The 23,983-nt window shown below is 30.7% G+C and overlaps 9 protein-coding genes across 10 annotated transcripts; 4 read left to right on the forward strand and 5 right to left on the reverse strand.

Moving 5' to 3' along the window:
• Positions 1–2,246: 2,246 nt before the first annotated feature.
• LOC124493772 (eukaryotic translation initiation factor 2-alpha kinase 1-like) lies at positions 2,247–4,733 on the reverse strand. The gene is made up of 2 exons (XM_047056874.2): positions 3,770–4,733; positions 2,247–3,706 (listed from the first exon to the last, which is right to left on the reverse strand). Exons 1-2 carry the CDS (start codon positions 4,470–4,472, stop codon positions 2,334–2,336), a joined length of 2,076 nt encoding a protein of 691 aa, XP_046912830.2. The 5' UTR covers positions 4,473–4,733; the 3' UTR covers positions 2,247–2,333.
• On the forward strand, positions 4,717–5,857 carry LOC124494311 (peptidyl-prolyl cis-trans isomerase 5). Its single transcript, XM_075732023.1, has 3 exons — positions 4,717–4,839; positions 4,917–5,257; positions 5,318–5,857. Exons 2-3 carry the CDS (start codon positions 5,006–5,008, stop codon positions 5,747–5,749), a joined length of 684 nt encoding a protein of 227 aa, XP_075588138.1. The 5' UTR covers positions 4,717–4,839; positions 4,917–5,005; the 3' UTR covers positions 5,750–5,857.
• LOC124494304 (pentatricopeptide repeat-containing protein 2, mitochondrial) lies at positions 5,801–7,418 on the reverse strand. Its single transcript, XM_047057472.2, has 3 exons — positions 6,830–7,418; positions 6,580–6,759; positions 5,801–6,504 (listed from the first exon to the last, which is right to left on the reverse strand). Exons 1-3 carry the CDS (start codon positions 7,319–7,321, stop codon positions 5,947–5,949), a joined length of 1,230 nt encoding a protein of 409 aa, XP_046913428.2. The 5' UTR covers positions 7,322–7,418; the 3' UTR covers positions 5,801–5,946.
• Positions 7,419–7,460: 42 nt separating this feature from the next.
• Orc2 (origin recognition complex subunit 2) lies at positions 7,461–9,013 on the forward strand. Its single transcript, XM_047057468.2, has one exon. It carries the CDS (start codon positions 7,559–7,561, stop codon positions 8,978–8,980), a length of 1,422 nt encoding a protein of 473 aa, XP_046913424.2. The 5' UTR covers positions 7,461–7,558; the 3' UTR covers positions 8,981–9,013.
• Positions 9,014–9,995: 982 nt separating this feature from the next.
• LOC124493773 (uncharacterized) lies at positions 9,996–13,123 on the forward strand. Its single transcript, XM_075732040.1, has one exon. It carries the CDS (start codon positions 10,480–10,482, stop codon positions 12,871–12,873), a length of 2,394 nt encoding a protein of 797 aa, XP_075588155.1. The 5' UTR covers positions 9,996–10,479; the 3' UTR covers positions 12,874–13,123.
• A 5,340-nt stretch (positions 13,124–18,463) lies between these two features.
• LOC124494312 (maleylacetoacetate isomerase) lies at positions 18,464–22,101 on the reverse strand. Its single transcript, XM_075732042.1, has 2 exons — positions 22,037–22,101; positions 18,464–19,186 (listed from the first exon to the last, which is right to left on the reverse strand). The coding sequence occupies exons 1-2, from the start codon at positions 22,084–22,086 to the stop codon at positions 18,538–18,540; spliced, it is 699 nt and encodes a 232-aa protein (XP_075588157.1). The 5' UTR covers positions 22,087–22,101; the 3' UTR covers positions 18,464–18,537.
• Positions 19,554–21,285, forward strand: RpL36 (ribosomal protein L36). Its single transcript, XM_047057484.2, has 3 exons — positions 19,554–19,669; positions 19,726–19,825; positions 19,897–21,285. Exons 2-3 carry the CDS (start codon positions 19,730–19,732, stop codon positions 20,125–20,127), a joined length of 327 nt encoding a protein of 108 aa, XP_046913440.1. The 5' UTR covers positions 19,554–19,669; positions 19,726–19,729; the 3' UTR covers positions 20,128–21,285.
• On the reverse strand, positions 20,272–21,201 carry LOC124494310 (very-long-chain 3-oxoacyl-CoA reductase-B). Its single transcript, XM_047057480.2, has one exon. It carries the CDS (start codon positions 21,199–21,201, stop codon positions 20,272–20,274), a length of 930 nt encoding a protein of 309 aa, XP_046913436.1.
• On the reverse strand, positions 20,742–23,891 carry LOC124494307 (very-long-chain 3-oxoacyl-CoA reductase-B). Of its 2 annotated transcripts, XM_075732041.1 has the most exons (3): positions 22,842–23,891; positions 22,366–22,765; positions 20,742–21,497 (listed from the first exon to the last, which is right to left on the reverse strand). In XM_075732041.1, the coding sequence occupies exons 1-3, from the start codon at positions 23,436–23,438 to the stop codon at positions 21,493–21,495; spliced, it is 1,002 nt and encodes a 333-aa protein (XP_075588156.1). In that variant the 5' UTR covers positions 23,439–23,891; the 3' UTR covers positions 20,742–21,492. The 2 variants fall into 2 exon arrangements, with proteins under 2 accessions (XP_075588156.1, XP_046913432.2); XM_047057476.2 differs by lacking the exon at positions 20,742–21,497 and having other exon boundaries at positions 22,243–22,765.
• Between the last annotated feature and the right edge of the window lie 92 nt (positions 23,892–23,983).

Raw genomic sequence — 23,983 nt, forward strand, 5'->3', positions numbered from 1 at the left:
TATTGTTTTTGAATTTCAGTATATTTAAGCAATTTGATTGTTGACGGGGTTTTTTTTCCGTCTCTCTATTGTCGTTGTTCAAATCATTTGTAAATAAAAATTTTCTGGAAATGACGTCGATACACTGTGTACTGTGTGTGTGTGTGTATGAGTGTTTGATGATGATAAAGAATTTTGATTCATCAAAATCGGATACAAAATGTGTGTTTATAACTCATTTTTGATATAAACAACACAACAAACGTTTTTTTTTCTCTCTAATAATTTTTGATGATAGTGTTGCCAATGATAACAACAACAACAACAATATGATTCAAGGTGATGACGAATTGAGAGAAACAAGACTAAATAGAATGAAATGAGAGTGTTGAATGGACATTGACATTTAGTTGGTTGGTTGATTGATCAACCGGTTGAAATTTTTTTTTTTTATTGTTTTTCTCGTTTGTTTTATTTTTATTTTTTTTTTTATTTTGTTGAAATTGAAATTTTCAATCATCACATTAATTATTTATTGATTGATTGATTATTGATTTATTTTCTTGATCTTTTCTTCATCATTTTTGATGCAGCCGATGATGCAGCTGATGATGCAAATGATGATCCTACTGCTGATGATCCAATTTTTCGTTTACCTTTACCACCCATTTTTGAAAATGGTGATACTTTTTTTCGTTTACCACCCCCCATTTTAGATGGTGAAAATTTAGATCGTACACCTGATGTCATTCTTGATGATGATGACATACCACTTAATAATGTTGAACCGGCTGTCGATGATCCTCTGGATGATGCACGTGATGAAAATGATGATGATGATGTTGATGATAGATTTGATGATGATGACATTGATGATGAAAATCTTGATCCACCACTACCACCAATACCACCACCACCACGGCCATCAACAACAATACCGGCTTTACGTTCACGTTGTTTAACAATATAAAAAACAACAAATAAGATAATCAACATTAGAATATTTTTCACTGTAAAAATAACCAATGTTAAAAGACGATAGAATTTATCCGATTTTGACAATTCTGGTAATTCAGGTAATTCTTGTAGTTGATGTTGCTGTTGTTGATCACCTTGACCACTTAATACAGTTGGTGGTTGTGTTGGTTTTTGTCCACGTTGAAATGGTTTAATTGTTGTGGATGGTTGCTGTCCAGCACCAACAATTGGCCATGGTTCTTTTGGTATTGAATCTGATTCTTTCACAAATTGTGATGGTGGTGATTGACAATGGAAAAAATCTTGTAATTTTTTAATCCAAAATCTTGATTCATGATTACGTTTTTCCAATACCATTTTATCCGTATAAATTACATATTGTTCTTCATATTTTGTTCCAACCAAATAGACAGTATTTTCAGCAATAAATCCATAATGTACAGCTTGCAATAGAAATGTGGTTGTATTACAATGACGTTGTTGTTCTTGCAATCGGAATGCATTCCGTTGTGAAAGTGAAAAACAAAGATAACCAATCGGTCTGTTCATTTCGACATCCCAATTTACTTGCACTGTATTCGATTCACTATTATGACCAATGGTGATCAATAATGATGCAAAATGATCCGATTTACCACTACTAATAATAATAATTGATTGATGTGATGTTTGTGGATATTTTCGTTGTTCAGATTTTATCGTACCTAATGAACCACGAAATAGAATATTGCGAAATTTTTTTCCATCCGAACTAATCATAAAATTCAATGCAAATTGTGATTGTTGATCAGCAAACAAACCCAATGATATAAAACGACGCATATATTCACCATTCTCATCTGTGGACATTTCATTCCAAACTTGTTTTAAATTTTCATCGGATTTACTAAAAAATGATGGATAACTTTTTTCCAACGATATCATTTGACCATCATGTAGATATAATCGATGATTAGTTGCATCATAACTGGTTTTCACTGCTTTATATACAATAATCATATGATTTTTAGTATATTGCCATATATTATCATATACAATGCCTATTGCTGCGGTTATTTTGTCAATATTTGCTTCTGAATTACTACAACTTATACCGGAATTCACAGCAACTATTGGTGGATGTTCTTGTTGATTTATATGTTCAATATTTTCCATCATTATAATAATGATGATCATGATGATGGTAATGGAATATGAATGCCTCCATTCATTATTTTTGGGCATAATCATTTTTAGAAAAGAGAAAAATTGAAAAAAAACATTCGAAATAAAACATTTGACATTGTGTATTTATAATGCACAAAAAAATCTTTTAATTATTTGATTTAATTAATTTTTTTGAAGAAAAACAAAAAAAACATTGGCAGTTTGATTGATTACTTTGATTTGTGAAAAAATTTAAATTTTTTTTCCGAACGATTCTTGGTTAGTGATGACGATGATGATGATGACTTTTCACATAAATCATCCCCATTATTGTTATGATTCTTATTATTATTATTGATTTCAGATTTAAGAATTTGAATTTCTTTTTCTAATGCGGCAATTCTTTCGGTATCTTGTTTTTTTTCTCGTTTTAGTCGTATAATTTCTTGTTTTTGCGTTTGTTGTAACGTTAACTGTGATTTTCTATTACTTGGTTTACGTTTCAATTGAAAATGGATCGATGACAATTTTCTTTCAATCACACCGATTGTTTTGATTCTTTTTGCCGGATTTCGTTCGGTCATGGCAAGAATTAATTTTCCAAACATTTTATAAAGATCATTTTCATTGAATTCTGATGGTAGAATTCTTTGGATTTTTAATTTATCAAGCATCAATGATTTTTCCATACCAGAACCATATGGATAGATTAATTCAAATAGAATGATACCCAAGCTATAGATATCAACACAATGATCATACTTTGATTGTTTCAATTGTTCAGGTGCTGCATATGATGGTGTACCCATACCGAACGATAGCGATGTTTGTAGATGATGATCATTATTGATGGATAATGATGATGATGATTGCACAGGCTTATAATAAGCATTTAGACTCCAAGAACTAAGACCAAAATCACAAATTTTCAATAGTTTTCCATCTAATGTAAACAGAATATTTGATGGTTTTAAATCCCGGTGTATTAGTTGTTTATCATGTATATGACGAACGCCGGCAAGAATTTGTGCGAACCATTTCAATTCTACGGATAGATTCAAATTATCAATTGTTTTAAATGATTTATTCCGATTTTCAATATAATCACGAAGATTTTGGCCACAAAGTTCCATTTGTATGAAAAGAAATGTTTCCCTTTTATTTTCATCCGTTTGTTTTCCAACATTTTTAACCATTTTCGTTCCATTATCTTTGACCGACGACGATAATGATGATGATGACGAGGATGATGATGATGAATTTGAAGAACGAAAAAATTTACTTTTTTCTTTCATTTTCGTATCATTGATTGATTTGGATGAAATGATTTCAATCAAGTCATCACCAAGTAGATTGTTATTGCCAGTACTTGTCGTTGTCGGTTCGTCATTGTGATCATGACCATCATTGACATTCACCATTGTTGATGAACAATTCTGTATCCACGATGTTTTATATTCAACAACATTTAAATGAGATAATTGTGCATAAATAATTGGTTCACGATTCAATTTATCCAATTGTCCTTGTTTTAAATGAATTATTTTCACTGCATATTGTTGTTTATCCACTCGATGTTGTACTTTATTCACTTTACCATTTCCTATTTTTCATAGAAATAAAATCATTACGAAAAATAACAGATCAGATAAATTAATAAACTTACCACCGCCGCCAATTCTTTCAAGTTCTTGAAATTCTTTTGCATAACGATCTTCATCATAATAATTTCTTGAATCAAATAATAATGGTCTCGGTTGATTCGAATCTATTGCACGTATCGTTTTCGTTGTTATGAATGATAAGTGTTCGAAAATTTTGTGTTCAATTCTTTTGCTTAGATTATCGAATAGTTTACGATTTTTTCGCCATTGAAATGTTTGACTGGTAAACTTTTTCAAATCATCAAACAATTTATTCACCAAATCTTTACCATTATTTTTTTCAATAGAATTCTGTATCAATGCCAGTAATAATAGATTTTGTGCACGATTTTGATTTCGTCGTACCACTTTATTATTATCTTTAACAGTTGTTACTGCTGCTGCTGTTGTTGTTTCTTGGTCAATTTTATCATCATTTTCCAATTGATTTATCCATTCGATTGGTAATGAATCAATGGAAGGAACTTTTTCCGTTGCTGTTTCCATTGTTCCATCATCAAAATCAAGAATTGGTTGTGCTTGAGGTAATCGTTGAATAAGTTCATGATTATTGATTTGAATTTGGCTTGGGCTTTGATTAAGGTGATGATTATTATTATTATTAAGATCCATTTGGAATCGTAAATGAAACGGCTGACAAGAATCATAAATATCCAATGTTATTGGTACTAAAAAATCATCACTGATATGTATTTTACAATCCATTGTTCTCTTTATCTCATTCAACAGTTACCAAAGTGATTATCATTTAAAAGAAGGCTGTCCAATAAAAACTACCATATCTTATTTATATAGTGATGATTAAATTTTCAATAAAAACATCTGTGAGAATCAAAAAAAAAAAACAACATTGAAATATTTCAGAAAAAAAACAAGCAATACTTTGGTGTTATTTTTATCATTATGGCTATTTCGACTGTAAATTGATTAGAAAAAGAAATAAAAAAGTGCAAATAGTTTCATCACATTGTCTGTTTGAGGTGGTTGCTTATCATATAGGTTTTTGATTGATTAATCGATCAGAACGAAAAAAAAGAAAGAAGTTTCCAGATTATTTTTTTTTCTAAAAAAGGTATATGACGTGTTTCTTTGTGAGAGAATTAAATGTTAAACAGTGGTTGATATTTTTATTTTTATTTTTGTATATAGAAAAACAGACATCATCCACGACATTCCATTCTGCAGCCGCATTCTATTCATTCATTCATTCATTCGAAATTATTATTATTAATTGATTGATGATGATGAAAGGAAATATTATCAAATTATTTTTAGTAATCATTTCGTTTACATTCACACATGAATGTATTGCACAATCTCCAGCAGCAGATGATACGAAACCAAAAGGACCGAAAGCAACGGATATTGTTACATTCGACATAACGATTGGTGGTGAATCGGCAGGTAAAATACGTATCGGTCTTTTTGGTAAAACGGTACCGAAAACTGCAGAAAATTTTAAACAACTTTGTATTAAACATCAGACTGAGGTTTGAATAATTTTTTTTCAATCAATCAATTTATACATTTCTTTTTCTTGTCCTGAATAGAATACTGATGATGGCAAATCACTTGTCGGCTATAAAGGTAGCATATTTCATCGTGTAATTGCCGATTTTATGATACAAGGTGGAGATTTTACACGCGGTGATGGTACCGGTGGTCGTAGTATTTATGGTGAAAAATTTCCGGATGAAAATTTCAAATTAAAACATTATGGTGCCGGTTGGTTATCAATGGCCAATGCTGGTAAAGATACGAATGGATCACAATTTTTTATAACATGTAAAAAAACACCATGGTTAGATGGCCGTCATGTTGTATTTGGCAAAGTATTGGAAGGAATGTCTGTGGTGAGAAAAATTGAAAAATTGGAAACCAATCCACAAGATCGTCCACAAAAAGAAGTGAAAATTGCCGATTGTACCGTCGAGACATTGGCTGAACCGATTTCGGTTTCACGTGATGATGCAACTGAATGAATGATGAATTTTTAATTTCTAAAAGTTTTCGGAAACAACAATCAATTCAAATGTCTTTAAATTAATAGCTAAATTCTTTTTTTTTAAATTCATTTTTAAAATTTTCAATTCTCTTTTTCTTTACAAAACAAAATTAAAGAAGTCTTTTTTTGTATAGAACAAGACAGAAATTTTCAAAAAAAAATTTTTTTTGATCCCTATATTGTAGTCCCTTGTTGCCGCCATTGTTGTTGTTCGGATGAATTATTATCTTCATCATCATCATTAGCTGTTGATGATGATTGTCGAAATTTTCGACGTTGAAAATGTATAGTAGACATGATGGCATCATCCAATGTACGATCCATTTCAATCATATTTGATTCCTGTAATCGTTTTGCTAATGAATCAATTTTCGTTACCAATTCTTTGTGTTTGTCATCACTTTTTTTGACAATCTCAAGAATTTCTGCCAATACATCATTGAATATGATTTGATATTTTTTCGGTTTATCTTTGTTCAATTGAAATTGAATAATATCGGCCACATCATTCAATCGGTTAATACGTGCCAATGCTAATAATCGTATACTTTGCATTATAATATTCATTGTTTTTAAATTCAAATTCCTTATTACTTCCAATGTAATATTTGGATGATTCTGGCGAATCGCCAATGTAAGGAAACAATATAGACCACGTAATTTAACCTGATTATTTGACATTTGAATAGATCGCAGTACACGGAAAGCCGATTCAAATGACTCGGTTGTGTTCTAGAGATCAAAATATATTTAAAAAAAAAATTGGAAATTTCAACAGATTTTCTCTCGAGTAAAGAAAAAACATACCAATTTATAGCATGCAGCAAAATATAGTACGGCCGAATCCACCGGATATTTAACATCGAAATCAAATTTGTTGGTTGCATAATCAAATAATTTCATTGCATCCTGATAACGGCCATTTTCCAATAGTATGTCCATCGCTATTGTAACGGAACTTATTTGTGTGAAAAATTCTTTATATTTCTAAAATTTGAAAAAAAAGAAAGAATTATAATCAAATTGTAAACTTCGATTATTCAAAAAAAAAACGAACCGGTTTAAAAATCCACATGGCCATATCGACATTGTTCAGGTGTCGTGCTAAACGCATTACAACCGGACCAAATTGAAATAGACCAAAACGCAATGATTGATTTTGTTTTTCAAATTTATCAATCGCTCGTTTCAACAGATCAATATGATCATCGGTATTGTCGCATAAGAATAGGAGATTTTTCAAATCTTCCGAAAGTATCGCATTTTTATCATCGGCAATATGTTCGGCAAGACGTTCGAAAAATATTGGTTTTTGCGAACCAAAACGTTGACTAACTTGTTGCCGTAATTGTACGAAACGATCCACGCCAAGTACTTCATCGGAAAATAATTGCCGTTTTGATTGTAAATTAATCGTTGTTGTCATTGATGTAGGTGGTACGGTCAAACATTTTGATTCGAAACTTGTGAATCCATTATTATTCAATAATCGAGGTAGATTTAATCGATTAAATTGTCGTAGATTATGAAAGAAAACCGGATTGGCCATGATAATAATTTTAGGAAGAAAAAAAAATTCAACTCAAATGAATATAAATGATAGTGGCAAAAACGTTGTTGAAATGTCGAATACAAAAAAAAACATGTGATCATTGTAGCAATGGCGCCATCTTTTGAATGAATCATATGATTTATGATTTCTTGTGTTTTGTTTCATTCGATTTTGGCCATCCAAATTGCAGATATTTTTTTGGAATTTAAAATAAAAAAATAACCACCAACAACGATGTCATATTCAACAAGATCAAAACGTAAAATCACAACGACAACAACTACAACCGAAAATAATGATGATAAAACGGAAAAATTATCATTGAAAAAGAATGCTCAACCACTGTCTACCACCACTATTCCTACGACGATGATGAAAATCGAAAATGATAGTGAAATGGATGAAGATCCTGACGATCCAGAAGAAGAAGAAGAAGACGAACAAGATGATGATTCAAATGATGAAAATGAAAACATGGCCGAAGAAATTGAAATACAAGCTGAAGAAAGATTATTATTTGATGATGTTACCAATCATCGTGATGTGAATGCCTTAAACGGTATTAGTGATCATTATTTTTTAAGAAAATCAAAATCTCGTTCAAAAAAACCAAAACAAATGAATGGTGATGGCGACAATCATTGTGAATTTTTTGAACAATTTGAAAAATCAATTGAAATGATGAATGAAATGAAATTTATTGAAACTATCGACATGGAAATGGAACAAATACGACGTGAATTACGTATCAATCATGATGAACTAGATATGCAACGATATTTGCAACTATTAATGGAACGTTTCAACATCATACTATATGGTTATGGATCCAAAATAAAAATTCTACAACATTTCATCGATAATTATCTTCATGATCGATATCATTACATTATAATACGTGGTTATGAACCAGAATTAACCATGAAACATATTCTAATCATTCTGAATCGACCATTAGGTAATGGTTTGGATTCATTGATTATGAATCATGATAAATTATTCGAAGAATTGAATGAAATGTTCAACGATCAACAGCAGCAACATCTATTCATTGTGATTCATTCAATCGATCGTTTAATACAAGAAGATCGTAAAAATTTAATGAAAAATTTCTTGGTAAAACTTTTCACTAGCGTTCATAACATTCATTTGATAACATCAGCTGATACGGTGTATGGTGATTTTCTATGGACCCAACAGGAACGTGATCAGCTACGCTTACATTCAATGCCATTGAATACATATCAGCCATATATCATTGAAAGACGTTCGATTAATGGTGCACATTCATCATTATGGTGGTTACCAACAACATCATCACGTTCAATAGGTTCCAGAATGATGTCAGCAAATTTTTCATCCGTTACCTATGTATATGAATCATTGAATGATAATGCAAAAAAGATTTTCATAATTATACTGAAACATTTCCTGGATATGGGAAAATCATCACGAACAATGAAATTGGATGAATTATATCGAATTTGTCGTGAAGAATTTCTCACTAGTTCACTGTCAACAATAAGACAACAATTGACAGAATTTAAAGATCATAAATTATTAAAATTTCGTACCGACATTGGTGGTAGTGAATGTTTATCATTATCATTTGATTTAGATGTCGTAAGAAAATTTCTTGATTCAATTAATGATTGATTTAATAAAAACAATGATTTACATCATTTTTATTTAATTTATCTTGTCCATGATTTTGTCGTTGTTACTGTTGTTGTTGTTCCAGGAAATCGATTACATTAGCTGGTAACAGATTGTATGTGAGAATATTCTTTTTCGTTTTCAAAAATGAGATAATTGAAATTTTTTTTTTTAAACAATTCTTTAGTGGCCATTTAAAAGAAAAATTTCTGGAATCATCATCATCATCATCTTGTATAAAACTAAAATCTTGGCGATCCAAGAATATATATCTGGATCACAAAATGGAAAATTCAAACGGGAAACAGAATAATAATAATTATTATTGTTTAAAATCGAATCATCAGTATGAACTATATGCACACACACACACACACACACAAAGAATTCGAATTATAGTCATAATAGAATATTCTTGATAATAGTCTCCGCCTACAAATACCGCCTATCAAAGTAATCTGACCAATCCGAATATTTACAAATGGCGTCCATATATACTATATATACATTTTTTTCGAATATTTCGAACATCAAGTGTATCCGTGTGTGTGTTGTCCATAATCATTTTTTTTTGTTTTTTTTTCTGGAACACTTGTTCCAAAAGATAGAAAAATGAAATTCGTTGATGTTAAAGTTCTTTCTAACGACACATCTGGTTTGTGTGTGTGTTTCATATTCACGATGGCAACATCTGGTTATTGAAGAAGAAATCGAGAATAACAAACTCGAGAAATGAAATGAAATGAAATGAACAACAACAACAACAAAAACAGCACAAGCCAATTTGATGTGTGCGATCAACGGCGATTATTATTTGAAAGCGAATTTTCTCGAAGCTTTTTTCATTTTTTTTTCTCGTTCGTCAGTAAAACATTGCACAAAGAATTTGGTAATTTTCCACCATCGCACACCACCACACACACACACCGAACGGAAGAATTGAATCCATTGGCAAAAGACAATTCAATGGCATTGAAATTATTTGTGTTTTGAAAATCAATCGATCAATGATCATCAGTCATCATAATCATCATCATTATTATTATTTGAGAGCCTGATTCATTTATTTCATATTTGGATCCAGGTAATTTTTGATTTGAATTGAGTGAACAAAAAACAAAAAACAAAAACACAGAATATTTAAGCTTGATTTACACCAGTTTGTCTTGGTGTGTAACATATTTGTATATTCGTATGAAATTCATTCGAACGTGTATGTAACATACGGTGTTATTTTTTTCCGGCTATTTTGATTCATATGTGTCCATTACCAAGATTGTCAATGCCAACACCATCGTTAACATTCGAAAAGGCAAAAATAAAAAAAAAAAAAAGTTTACCGACCTATGCTATGCTGATTTGACAGAAAATTTTTTCATCTCTCTCCTGCTTTCCATTATTTATTCTTGAGTGAATAATAATCATTGATTCATTTGAATGATTTTTTTCCACAATTCCAATTAATTAATTTCATCAATTATTAAATTGATCCAATAATCATGAAACAACAACAATCAGCAGCAACAAAAAAATCTCCAAGATCAAAATTATCATTATCAAATTCCAACGAAAAATTCTCAAATATCCCATCTTCATCATCATCATCATCTTCGGCATATATGCATCATAATAAAAAAAGTAAAGAATATCGTGCTTATTATGAAGCTGCAGCTATTGCAGCAGCGGCTGCTGCATCAGAATTTTTTAAACAGCCCACATCATCATCTGCAACATCATCATCGATTATGAATCAATCAACATCAATATTGGATTCTGGATATGGATCATCATCATTGAATCGTTATCCAGATCAAACATCAGCTGGTAATTATCCAATGGTTAATCCATATGATCATTTAGCATCAACATTGGGTTTGAATCTTCGCAATTCTGAAACGAATAACCATCATCATAATAATGGTGGTTATGGATCATCATCATCAACCACAAATTATCATTCACAAAGATTTAATAATTCATCATCGTCTGCATTCATTTTTCCTTATCCACAACATCAATCAACATCCGGTTATTATTCAAATGGTTGTTGTTCCAATAGTTTTGATCCGACAAATCAAGTGATTGATCAACACCTACAACAATCAGTATCCAATAATTGTTGGAACCGCAATACAACAACAACAACAGTAGCAACTTTAACTTCAACAATTCAAACAACAACGATGACAACAACTGGGACAACTAGGACTACCACCACCACCACATTATCATCATCATCATCATTGAATCAAGGGTCCAATGTCAATGCTGGAACGACTGCTAAAGCTACTAATACGAAAGCTACTGAAACCGCTGCAACCATTTCTACAACTAAACAAAGTCACAAGTCACATCGTGAGGAAAATCATTTAATTCAAATAGATTTGATCCCACCTACTTCGGGTACTAATGTAGATGATGATGATGATTGCAATCATCGTGGCCGTTCAACAGTTGATTCATCGACTTTATTGTTTGCAGATCACCGTCATCATAATAATCGATCATCACCATTTTGTAGGCCACCATCAGCTGCAACAAAAATATCAAAATCTTTATCAAAAGAATCAGCATCATCGCGACAAATTGAAATAAATTTCAATTTGGATGAAAATCGTAATCGAACAAAAAGTAATCATCGACCATCAACAACAATAACAACAACAACAGCGACACCAAAAATGACTGTCGTTCATCACATTTTATCACCATCGATTGTATCGAATGAATCACATCCACATCCACATCATCATATACAACAACAACAACATACGGATGTTGATCATTCAATAAGTCCAAATTCAACAACAATTTCATCATCCTCATATTTATCAACAGCTAGTCATTCATCATCATCATCATCATCATCATCAATAAATTGTTCACCACCATTGATTCTTACAAATGATGATAATTCACATGGATATATTGGTTATCCGATATCAACAACAAAAACTTCAATACATTTACCTATCCATCAGCAACAACATGGGAATTCAATAAAATCTGGTCCAACAAAACCAAAATCAAAACCACGTAGACGTGTAGCAACAGTAGCACAACGTCGTGCAGCAAATATCCGAGAACGGCGACGAATGTTTAATTTAAATTCAGCATTTGATAAGTTACGAAAAAAAGTTCCGACATTTGCATATGAAAAACGTTTATCAAGAATTGAAACATTACGTTTAGCTATAATGTATATAAGTTTCATGTCTGATCTATTGGATACAACAAGCATTGCAAGTGATATGACAACAATTGAACCACCACAGCAACAACAACAACAATTATCACCATCATTAACAATGACAAATCGATCAATGAAAATATTGAAATCAAAAATGGAAAAAGCAAATCGAATTAAGTCATCATCAATCGTCGACGATGATGAACGATCCAATGATAATGAAATGATGGAAGAAGAACAAGAAATGAATCCGATAAAATCATCAACATCGATGAAAACATTAAAATCATCATTTACATTGATGAATGAAACGAATGAAAATCAAATACCAACAACTATTGTAGTGGATAATTTGTCACCACCATCAACCACAACAACGACATTTCATAATCCTAATCCACCATCAATACCACAATCGTCATCGTATACGATTAATGAAAATATTTATTATCCAGGTCATCATCATCATCATCATCAATTTCTAATGGAACGTTATCCATCTACATCATCGACATCATCATTATGGACAGCGAATAATAATCATGATCACCATTATGGAAATCATCATCATCATCATCATTTTGGATCAAATTCAAGTGGCCATAATGATTTGGCATCATCATCATCATCATCGTCATTTGGTCATCATAATAATCATTATCATACACCATCAACAGCAACAACAACAATTCGATATTGTTGAATGAATATGAAAAACAACAATCCGAAAACTAGTCTTCCAGAACTTTTAATTCACATATAAATATTGTATTTCTGGGATATTTTTTTTTTCATTTCAATTTTTTTTGTCTGATCTTTTGTTTTTTTTTCTTTTGAAATTAATTTTTTTTTGTGATATATGATTTACGTGTGCATGTGTGTGTGTGTACGTGTGTGAAACGAAATTCATTTTAAAAATTTTTTATTTCAAATAAACGAATAAATTATCTGGATTGATGATGATGATGATGATGATGATTATGTTATTTAAACAAATAACAAAAAGAAAAACATCAACCAATTGAAATTTTTTTTCTTCTTCTGATTTATAGGTTCGCATTGTTTTTTTTTTTTTTTTTTTTTGTTCTTTTGAAGCACCTCCCTCGAAAATAATTTCAGCTTTTCAAATATATCAACATCAACATCAGCAACAACAACAACAACGATGAAAAAAAGACTTGAACGCAGCATCTAGTAAGAGATAGAGAGGCTTATCATATATGACAATGACGATGCTATATAGACGTTTTTTTTGGCCACAAGAGATTTACGATTATTTGTTCAGTGTATATTGCGGTTTTTCAATCTTTCTCTCTCTCCACTTTTCATAATCGACCGGTAATTATTTTTTTTTCGGTATTTGAATCCATTATCTATTCAGTAATGGCTACTTTTCATGTGCAAGATGTGTGTGTGTGTGTGTGTTTGAAAACAATTAAAATTTATGATGTTTGCATTTTGGGTTTTTTTTTGAATTTTTTTTCGAAGAAATTTAAATTTTTTTTTTTTTTTTTGATTTACCAATTTTTAATCAACAGCTGTTTCAATGTTGATGATCGAGAAAAAAATGACTTGAAATTTTTTTTTTCAATTTCTAAATTCTGATCGATCGAATTTTCAAATTGATTGATTACAAATAACTAACTAATTCGTGTTTGTCATTTTGTGGAAATTCAACAGAACAACAACAAAATCATGTTCTGTTTGTGGCCATGTATTAAAAAAAAAAAAAAATAGAAAAATCTTTAATGTAAACACAACAAACGATATTTATATCGAACACGTGGCGTATCGAGTTGTACGTGTTTGTTGTGTTTGTTTGATCTTAGATTTTGATACAAAATGTCAACATTCATAATTTCATGTATAGCCTACTTACTAAAAAAAATTGAAAATTATTATTAATTATAATCAATTTATTATTAGTGTAGAAAAATTGTGATTAATTGAAGAAACAAAATATCGAAACACATCAAACACATGTACTACAAAGTAAGTAAATATTATATATCTGACAGAAAGTTGAGATCCGTTGTTTTTTTTTTAGATGCAAGATGCATAGTGGATAATTGAATTGAATGGACATGAAATGAAAAAAAAATGACAATCCATAACAAATCGATTGACATTTTTTTTTGCTGTTTCATTTGTTTGAAATTTTGAAAAAAAAACAAACAAACCAGGGGGAGAGCAAACGATTTGACTAATTATAATCGGTTCAAAGTTTGGATTTTCTTCGTTCAAAAAAAAAAAAAATTTTTTTTTCTCAATTCTTCATTCATTCACATTTATTCAGTGCTAAGCTAGGTTTCTGGAACAGTGTGTGTGTAGCAGCCGTTAGTCAAAGTGAATTACATACACACACACACAAGCAGAAACATCCAATGGGTATATAAATGATTGACTTCAATAGTGAAACGAATTGATTTCATTTTTTTTTCAAATTAATTTTTTTACCCTGTTTCCATTTATGATTATTATGATAATAACTTACCATTTGGTCGTTTATTCAGAAAAAAAATCTCGTCATCATTTTTCTCCATGCGGCCATTATCTTCATTCAGTTAGTTGTTGTGGGCGTGTATGAATGGTTTTATATTGGCAAAAAAAAATAAAATGTGAATTTCAATTTTCAAAACTTTTTCACTTTTTATGATGATGATGATCATTCTTCAGCAGCAGCAGCAGCAGTAGATGTAACAGCTTGAAATTCTATATTTATGTGTGTGGGTGTTTCTTCTGGGTGGAGGAAGGTGATGGGCGATATATAAAAGTTTCATAACACAATCGCGCGTATCATCATCATCATCAAATGTTTCAAAAGTCATAAATCGGATTTAGATTTTTTTTTCTTGGATTTCACAAATAATGATGATGATGATGATGATGATGATGAAAATGGTTTACCATAAAATTGAAACGAAACAACAATTGAAATCATTCGATATTATAATGGTGGTGGTGGTGTTTTTGTAAACCGGAATCTGTCATTCGAGTTACGCCTTTCAATCATACACATTATTCGGTTGGATGGATGTTGGAAATAAAGTCTAGCCAGCTATAGCCTATTTCGTTGTTGTTTTTTTTTTTTTTTTTTTTGATGATCCGATTTTCGTTATGCTTTTTTTTGTGTTTCTGTGTGTGTGTGTAACAAAAGCCGATTTTTATTGATGGTGATGATTGTTAGCGGATTTGGTCCATGAATGATGATGACGATGATGATGAAAAAAAAAGAAAAGATTTGACAGCTTAATCTAGCGAAAGAAAGAAAGGACAAAAAAGTTAGCATAACCTCCATTTTCTTGTTGTTGATGGGGGCATTGAAGGTAAGTGTGAAACAAAATGAACAACAGTAGCAGCAGTAACAGCAGCAGTAGCAATAACAATAAATTGAATGGACGAGGAAAAAAATTGATCCAGAAATTAATCCGATTCGATGATGATGACGAAAAAATTATAATCCGAATATATTCAGTCAGTCAATGCAACACATTCGAATGTTATCTATATACCAATGCGGTAATAATTGAACTGGGCTATATTAACAGCAGGTGTAATTTTGGGTTGTTGACGTCGTTGTCGTTTGATTTGAAATTGAAATTGAATGTAAAAAAAAATCTGGAAAATTCAAATTCAAATGAAAATTATCACCACATTTTATATGGATTATAAAGAGAGAATATAACAATAATTACCATATTAGTTGATAGGCAATAATTTCTTTTCATTCCATTCAATGATCCTGATTATGACTTTTGATGACTTTTTTGTGTAAAAAACCATTCAAATTTGACAGGGCCCAAAACGGACTATTATTGTGTGTTCCAGTAAGAAGAAGAGAAAAAATCATCTTTTTGAAAGCTGGAACAAACAATAATGAAAAAAGGTTTGAGCTTTTGATTTGTGTGTGTGTGTGATTACAAAAGAAACAGAACAGATGACAAATTTATTTTTGATTTTGTACACTTTGTGATGATCATGAAGAGGACAGAGATTGAATTGTGATGTCTCATTCATGACATTTCAATCTCGAATGTGTCAGATATGTTTTTGTCATATACACAGATGATGTGTGTCTTTTTTTTTTTGTTTTGTTTATCTGTATGTCACATGTGTGATGACATGTTTATCGAGGCGTGAAAAGAAAGGTAGGCCACGAATTTTTTTTCATTTTTTTTTTTTTTTTGAAATTCACCATGATAAAGTTATGAAAATAAAAAAAATCAAAATCTTGTCACACGCGTTGCACGTGCATATCCGTTGTATTGTGGTTTTTTTTCTAAATCTCTTGAAATTGAGATTATTATTGTATAACAACAACAATATACAGCACGTGTCAAAATGAAAACAAACAAATAAGACAAAACACGTGCTCGATCTTGATGTTGATGATGATGATGATATTTGTTTAATTAAGTCAAGAATTCCATAAACATCACAAGTGTAATTCTGATGTGAAAATATTTTTTATAAATTCCCAAAAGAATATTGTAAAAGAAAAAAAATTCCATGAGAAAGTATTGATTGAAAAAAAGCAATGTGAGAAAAAAGGAAAAATTTTTAGATTTTTTTCCAACGAAAATTTCCATATTTCATTCATTCAATTCAATTCAATTTATTCATCAAAACACGTATTAGTTACACACGTGTCTCTCTGTGTGTGTGTGTGTTTGGGAAAATGAAAACATCAATTATCCGGTCAAATGTCAATTTTTTTTTGTCATTTGTGTATATGTGTGAACCACATTGTTGTTGTTTGTTATTTTTTTTTTTTTTGCAAGCACTTGTACACTTTATTCATCTGTTGTTGTTTTTTTTTGTCATTTCACGCTGACCATTTATGAAATTATGAATTCATCATCATTTTTTTCGGTTATTATTAATTGACTTCAATTGTTGTCATCGAAAACACCATTGTGAATTATTACAAATTATTTTTCTACACCCACGCGCACATATGCTGGATAATTAATGTTTAAAAAACACAACTTTTTTTTCTAATGTCGATAATCGATTGGTCAATTGTGTTTTTGTTTTTCTAGTGGTGGGGTGAAGGGGGACTATTTGAATCATTTTTTTTTGCCTTGTAAACAAAACAAAACAGAGAAAAAAAACGTCGTATCGATAGAGATCATATATGATCAAACGCACACACACACACACAATGGGCACAATGACCAACGGATATAACCGATGTGACTGTGTGGTGCGCTGCGTTTTTGTTTTGTTTTGTTTTTTGTTTGTTTGAAAATTCAATTCAAATCAAGCAGCTAGATTATGATTGAAGACTTTTTACCTTCTTTTTTTTTCTTTTATTAAAACACATTTTTTTGTGTGTTGCCAATGGCAAATTGAGATCCAGAAACGAAATTGAATGAATGAAATGAAATATTCAATAAATAAGTGTGTCACACACATACACACACACACACAAAATGTTTTCATTGCTTTCATAAATATATCACTTGAACATTCTGAACAAAATGAATATTATGATATGTTTAAATCAATATAAATCAATCGTTTTCAATCAATCAATAATAATCAAAAAAAAAAATGTGTTTGTGTGTACACTATTCTGACTGAAATCATCTGTATATATTATGAATATTGACCAATTTATATACCGATATATTGGTGATGATGATGATTTTTGATAGTTTTGACGGTTTCTGCTCATTGTGTTCGATAGATGGATCGGTGTGTGTGTGTGTGTGTGTGATCAGTCATTACACAATCAAATATGTGGCCATTGATCGACCGGTCGTTTTTTTTTCTTGCTTTTGTTTTGTTTTTCAATTTGGTCAACACTATTTTCATTGGTTGATTGTTGTTGGCCAGTCCATTGACTTTGTTTAATTTTTTTTTATTATGCCATACTAGATGAATTTCAAAATTTGATCGATTGATTGACAAATATTGAATACTGATTGTATTTTTTTTTTCTCCAAAAAACATCATCACTGTCATCAAAATGAATTCAAATGACATAACCACTGGTTTGTTATATTTCAAGATTCAATTGTTGTTAAAATAAATGATGATTGATAAAGTTTATAGACCAAACAAACCAACAAACAAAACAAAAACGAAAATCCGGTCATTGTGTAAATTACCATCATCATTAGAATGACCATTTGGTTGATGATTTGTCTTGATTTGATTGATATGTAAACATTCATCGCGCACACACAAGTTTTGAACATGACGGATGATTCGAACATTGATTCCAACATGGCTCACATACGGCCATCTAGTGTCGGTAAACAAAAACAGAAAACAGGTTTGTATTGTTTCAATATAACGATTTTTAATGAATGAATTTTCACAAAAAAAAAAAAATTTCAAATCATCTAGAATCGTCGTTTCACATTTTATCTGGTTGATTATCTGGCCGAGCTTTTGCAATCGATTCAGTAGTCAATAGAAATTCATTCAAACGTTTCAATAATGGAAATTCATTCATATCAACTTTGAATTTAATAGCATTTGCCACTTGTGGTACAAGACAAAAATCAGCCAATGTTAAATGGTCACCAAATGTATGAGTTCCACTCATTGGTTTTAACATTGTTTCAAGCATCTGAAATTTTTTACGAATCCATTCACGGCTCCATTCCATGGATTGGTCTTTAGATCCAGTTATTTCTTCAATTTTTTTCATGACAACAAGATTTTGAATTGGTTGTATGCCACTGACTATTGTTTCAGCAATAGCAATAACTTTGGCACGTTCAATTGGATCGTTTGGATAGATTGATGGTGTTGGAAATGTTTGTTCCAAATAATCAATTATGGCCATTGATTCATAAAGAATTTCAGTACGTCCATCGGATGTTTGAAATTGTAACGTCGGTACCTGACTTATTGGATTAATTTGTTGAAATTCTTTGCCATATTGTTCACCTTTAACCAGATTGATGGCACGATATTCATATGGAATCTTTTTCAATTCTAAAACAGCACGTACACGCCATGAACATGAACTTCGCCAATAATTGTATAAAACGAATTTACTTGGTGTGGCCATCATTAACTAATATCGATGAAAAAATGATTGAATTGAAATGAAAATTTTTTTTCGCTTCAAACGAAAGAATGAATTTTTATCGAATGATCATGTTTCAAGGACATTTGATATGTTTGCATCTCATTGATTTGTTTTTTATGGATGATAATTATCATCATTTTGCTATGATGGAATTTCGAATGAATTAAAATTGTAGAAATTTTTTTTGGTGCAAATAAATTTATAGTTACGTGATCATTTTTAATATGGACATATGTATGAAATAAGCTCCACCTTTTCAACAAAGTTGATTTTTTACAAGAGTATCGATTGTATCGATTCGATTTGAACTAGCGCTTTGTGTTGACACGTTCATGTGTGCTTTCAGTGTGTGTGTGTGCTGATGGTTTCCTTTTTCCTACACGTTGTTGTGTTCTGCCTCTCTGTGTGTGTGTATTTGTGTTTGATTCTTGAAATTTCGCATTTTCAGGTAAATTTTCAATTTTTTAAGGCTCTAATTTCATTGATTTTTATCATTTGATGTAGAAAAATGGCTCCATCACGTTATGAAACAGTGATTGGCCTAAATAAAGGTCATAAAGTGACCAAAAATAATTATCAAAATCGTCCATCATCGAAAAAGGGTGTAAGTATTGTTTTTTTGTTTGTTTCTGGATCGAAATTAAAATTTTTTTTCCCCATTCACTCACCTCATAGAAATTGACTAAACACAATAAATTCATTCGTGGTGTTGTACGTGAAATTGTTGGCTTCGCACCATATGAACGTCGTGCTATGGAATTATTACGTATTTCAAAAGATAAACGTGCATTGAAATTTCTTAAAAAACGTTTAGGAACCCATTTACGTGGTAAAAGGAAGCGTGATGAATTATCACAGGTTATTGTACAACAACGTAAAGCACAGACAGCTTCAACAGCTAAATAGATAGAGATGATATATAACCTGAAAATATCAAACATTTTTTTTCTTTTGATTTCTCAATTCATCATTTTGAATTTTTTTATTTTCAAATAAAACAAAAAAAAGAATGTTTTCAAAAGTTTAAAAACGAAAAAAAACTGTCCAATTTCAATCAATTTTGTCTTTCATATTGCGAACATATTTTTCAATCATTTTCGTTTTCAATTGCCAACCAAATAACCATTCAAGAGTGAGTAAAATGGTCGACACAATTGAATGTGGTAGATAACCATGACTTTCTGGTGTTGTCCAATTCACACTGGCCAATGCATTGCGTACATAATCTCTTGCACTTGGTGCCATTAATGAAGGCGATTCTTGTATGAATAAATTCGTACAAACAGATGCCGGTGTTAATGTATAGACAAGAACATTATATCGTTCACATTCAGCCCATAATATACGAGAATAATGTAACAAGAATGCTTTGGTTGCACTATAAACAGCTAGTAATGGTATAGCATGAATTGCTGTAAATGATGATACATTAATTATGAGACCATTTCGTTTTGTTACCATTGATGGTAGAATTAAATCAGTCATTTGTATGGCACTAACGGTATTTACATTAATCATATCCATATGAAATTTCAACGATTCCAAATGAACATGTTGAATTTGTTCACGTGGTGGTCCAATACCAACATTATTTACTAAAATGGTTATATCATCGATGTACGAGGCAAGAAATTGACGAATTTTATCATAATAATAATCAAATTGTTTAAAATCAACGGCCAATGTTTGTATCTGAATCGATGATGATTGGCGACATTCATCCAATATTTTCTCACTTTTTGCGGCCAATTTCTCTTCATTACGACTAATCATCATAATATTATAACCTTTCAAGGCTAATTGTCGTGCAAATTCATAGCCCATGCCATCGGTAGCGCCGGTCACTACAGCCCAACATTTACCATTCTGGGTATTCCAATCAAATCGGCGACGATTTAGATAATTCCAACAAAGGAAAAATATTCGAATTATAATAAACATAATCAATATGATGATAATCGATGCAAATATCACATTCATTATCGAAGAAGTGAGATTTCTTTCTTCTTTCTTTCTTGTTTGTTGGCAATCATCAATTTAATCATCAATTAATCGATTAAATTTAATTTAATCTTCCAGATCAAAAAAAAACATTGAGAAAAAAATGACAAAAAAACTATGGTATAAAAAATGGTAGTGGCATACACAAAGGTTGTTGATATCAAATTACATTCATTACTACATACTACTACGACAAATTGTGATCATTTTTTAAAATCAGTTGTTGTTCGATTATTGTGATTGTGATAAGGGTACCATTTTTAATAATCATCATTGTTGAAGTGAGAATCAATCGAATGCATTAATGAACAATATTTAATAATAAAATAATGTTAATCGTAGCTGAATAATGCTACTCTTATAAATATTGTACAAACATAATTGTTAAGTAATTACATTACTACAACATCTCTCCCTGTTTGTCCAATATTTATGATAAAACTTTAGATTTAAACATGTGGTTAAGAGACCGGCTAAACGCACGTATTCCATCCAGGTACGTAGTTGATCACAAACGTTGGATGTGTTAATTGATACATTGTATTTCCTGACTGTTGTACTATAGCTGTCTTTATCAGAACAAGCCAAGTTCGACCAAATCTGTTGAACAGATTCGTAATGATTTACTCTTTCTTTCGTATTCGACAAGAAGGTAAACTTTTGTAATCCAAAGAAACGTTGAAAATCAACATATTCTTTAAGATCACATTTAAGAAAATGCGATTCATCGCTTGTTTGGAAGGCCGCCTGTATAGTAGATATCCATGTCTTGATATTCGTACCATCATATTTCTGAACGTTGTTACAAACAAACGTTTCAATAAGGCTTGTTCCCATAGCGGTTGAAACATTCGATTGATCCATGTTGTTAATTACATTTGTTAAACTCTCAAGAATTAACAACAAAATCTGATCATTATTTCTTGGCATTGTAAAAAACAAAATTCGATGTAGAGACGTTAGTAACCACGCTCTGCTACCAAAAATGTTGTATGAATATAACGTAAACACGAATAATAAACACACAAATAATAACTTTTTTAATTAATTCATATTTTTACAAATTCATTCATATTTATATTGCTTTTAACAATTAATTTATAATTGAATTAATTGTAATATTTGACATATTACAACAATCATCGTTATTATTAAAATCTGGACCATAAATCAAACATTTTGACATCAATCGAATCAATCGTAATAAATTACCGATATCCAACGATGTTTTAAGTTTTTTCTTATAAACATTTTCAAATATCATGTCAATTATATCATTGGCTTTTGTTTGGCCAAATATAAATGCAAAAAATTTAATCGTGAAAGCTAGAATTGTATGTGGTACATAACCATAACTTTCTTTCACTGTCCAATTTATAGAACGTAATGCCTGATAGACATATGTTTGTGCTGTTGGTACCAATAAACTTATTTTAAATGTCAACGTAGATGATGCAACAGTTGCCGGTAACAGGGTGAAAATGAGTACATTTTTCGATTGACATTCTTTCATTAATGAACGTGAAAATGCGGCTTGAAATGACTATGAAAAAAAAGGTTTGGTCAATTTTTTCCGATTAAAATTAATGAATGAAAATTTATTTATTTTTTCTTATTACCTTTGTAGCTGCATACATTGTTTGTTTATATCCCGAATATTCGGTAATCATTGATGAAACATTGATAATAAGACCACGACGTTTCGATAACATTTTTGGTAATATTAATTCAGTCATACGTATTGTACTTGTCAGATTGATATCCATCATTTGTTGATGTAATTCACTGGTTTCATTATTGAATAATTGACCATTGATTGTAAAAGTACCGACATTATTTACCAATATGAATATATCTTGATGTTTCCTTAGGAATTGTTCAATTTTTTGATAAATATCCTGATATTGAAAATCAACAGCTAATGTTTCAATTTTTATTGATGGATATTGTTCTAAAATCATCGTGCTTTTCAATGCCAATTTTTCTTCATTACGACTAATCATCATAAGATTATAACCTTTTCGTGCTAATTGTCGAGCAAATTCAAAACCAATACCATCGGTTGCACCTGTTACAACAGCCCAATATTGACCATCATTTGTTGTCCAAATAAATTTACGTCGTTTTAGATAACGGAATAATGGTAATAGTATCGAATTCATAATCAGAATGATTGTCGTGATTATTGAAACGGTGATGAAAATTGTCACAAACATTTTTATTTCGGTCACTTTGGACTACTTTGAACAACAGCAGCAGAAACACTCGATCAGATTTTTATTTAAACCGATGGCTATGGATGAATAGATCGATTGATGTTTTCACAAGAAAATTTTTTTTTCTTCTCACACACCGAAAAAAAGTCCATTTTGGATTGATGCCAAAAAAAACGAAACAAACAGCATCTATTCCTGTTTCTCTTTTCACACATAAACACTCACACAACACATGTTGATTAATAAAAAAAAATGATTTCGTCAATTTTTTTTGTTGTTGCTTTTCTCGTTATGTTTCGTTCTCTTAGTCTCTTTGAGAAATGTAATTAATGTCTGTTTGTCTGTCTGTCTGTCTGATTAATTTGTTTTTCACACTTGTTCATCATATTTTCTCATTATCATCATCATATAGCTCGGGTACGTTTGTCGCTTGTTGTTGTATGTATTCGATGATGATCGATGATTGAATCGATTTTTTTCGTGATTGATCGAATAATTGATTGATTTTGGAAGAAGAGAACCAAGAAAAATAGATTTCATTTGAG

This window comes from Dermatophagoides farinae, chromosome 6, assembly GCF_024713945.1.
Source record: "Dermatophagoides farinae isolate YC_2012a chromosome 6, ASM2471394v1, whole genome shotgun sequence".
In the NCBI taxonomy this organism is placed as follows: Eukaryota; Metazoa; Arthropoda; class Arachnida; order Sarcoptiformes; family Pyroglyphidae; genus Dermatophagoides; species Dermatophagoides farinae.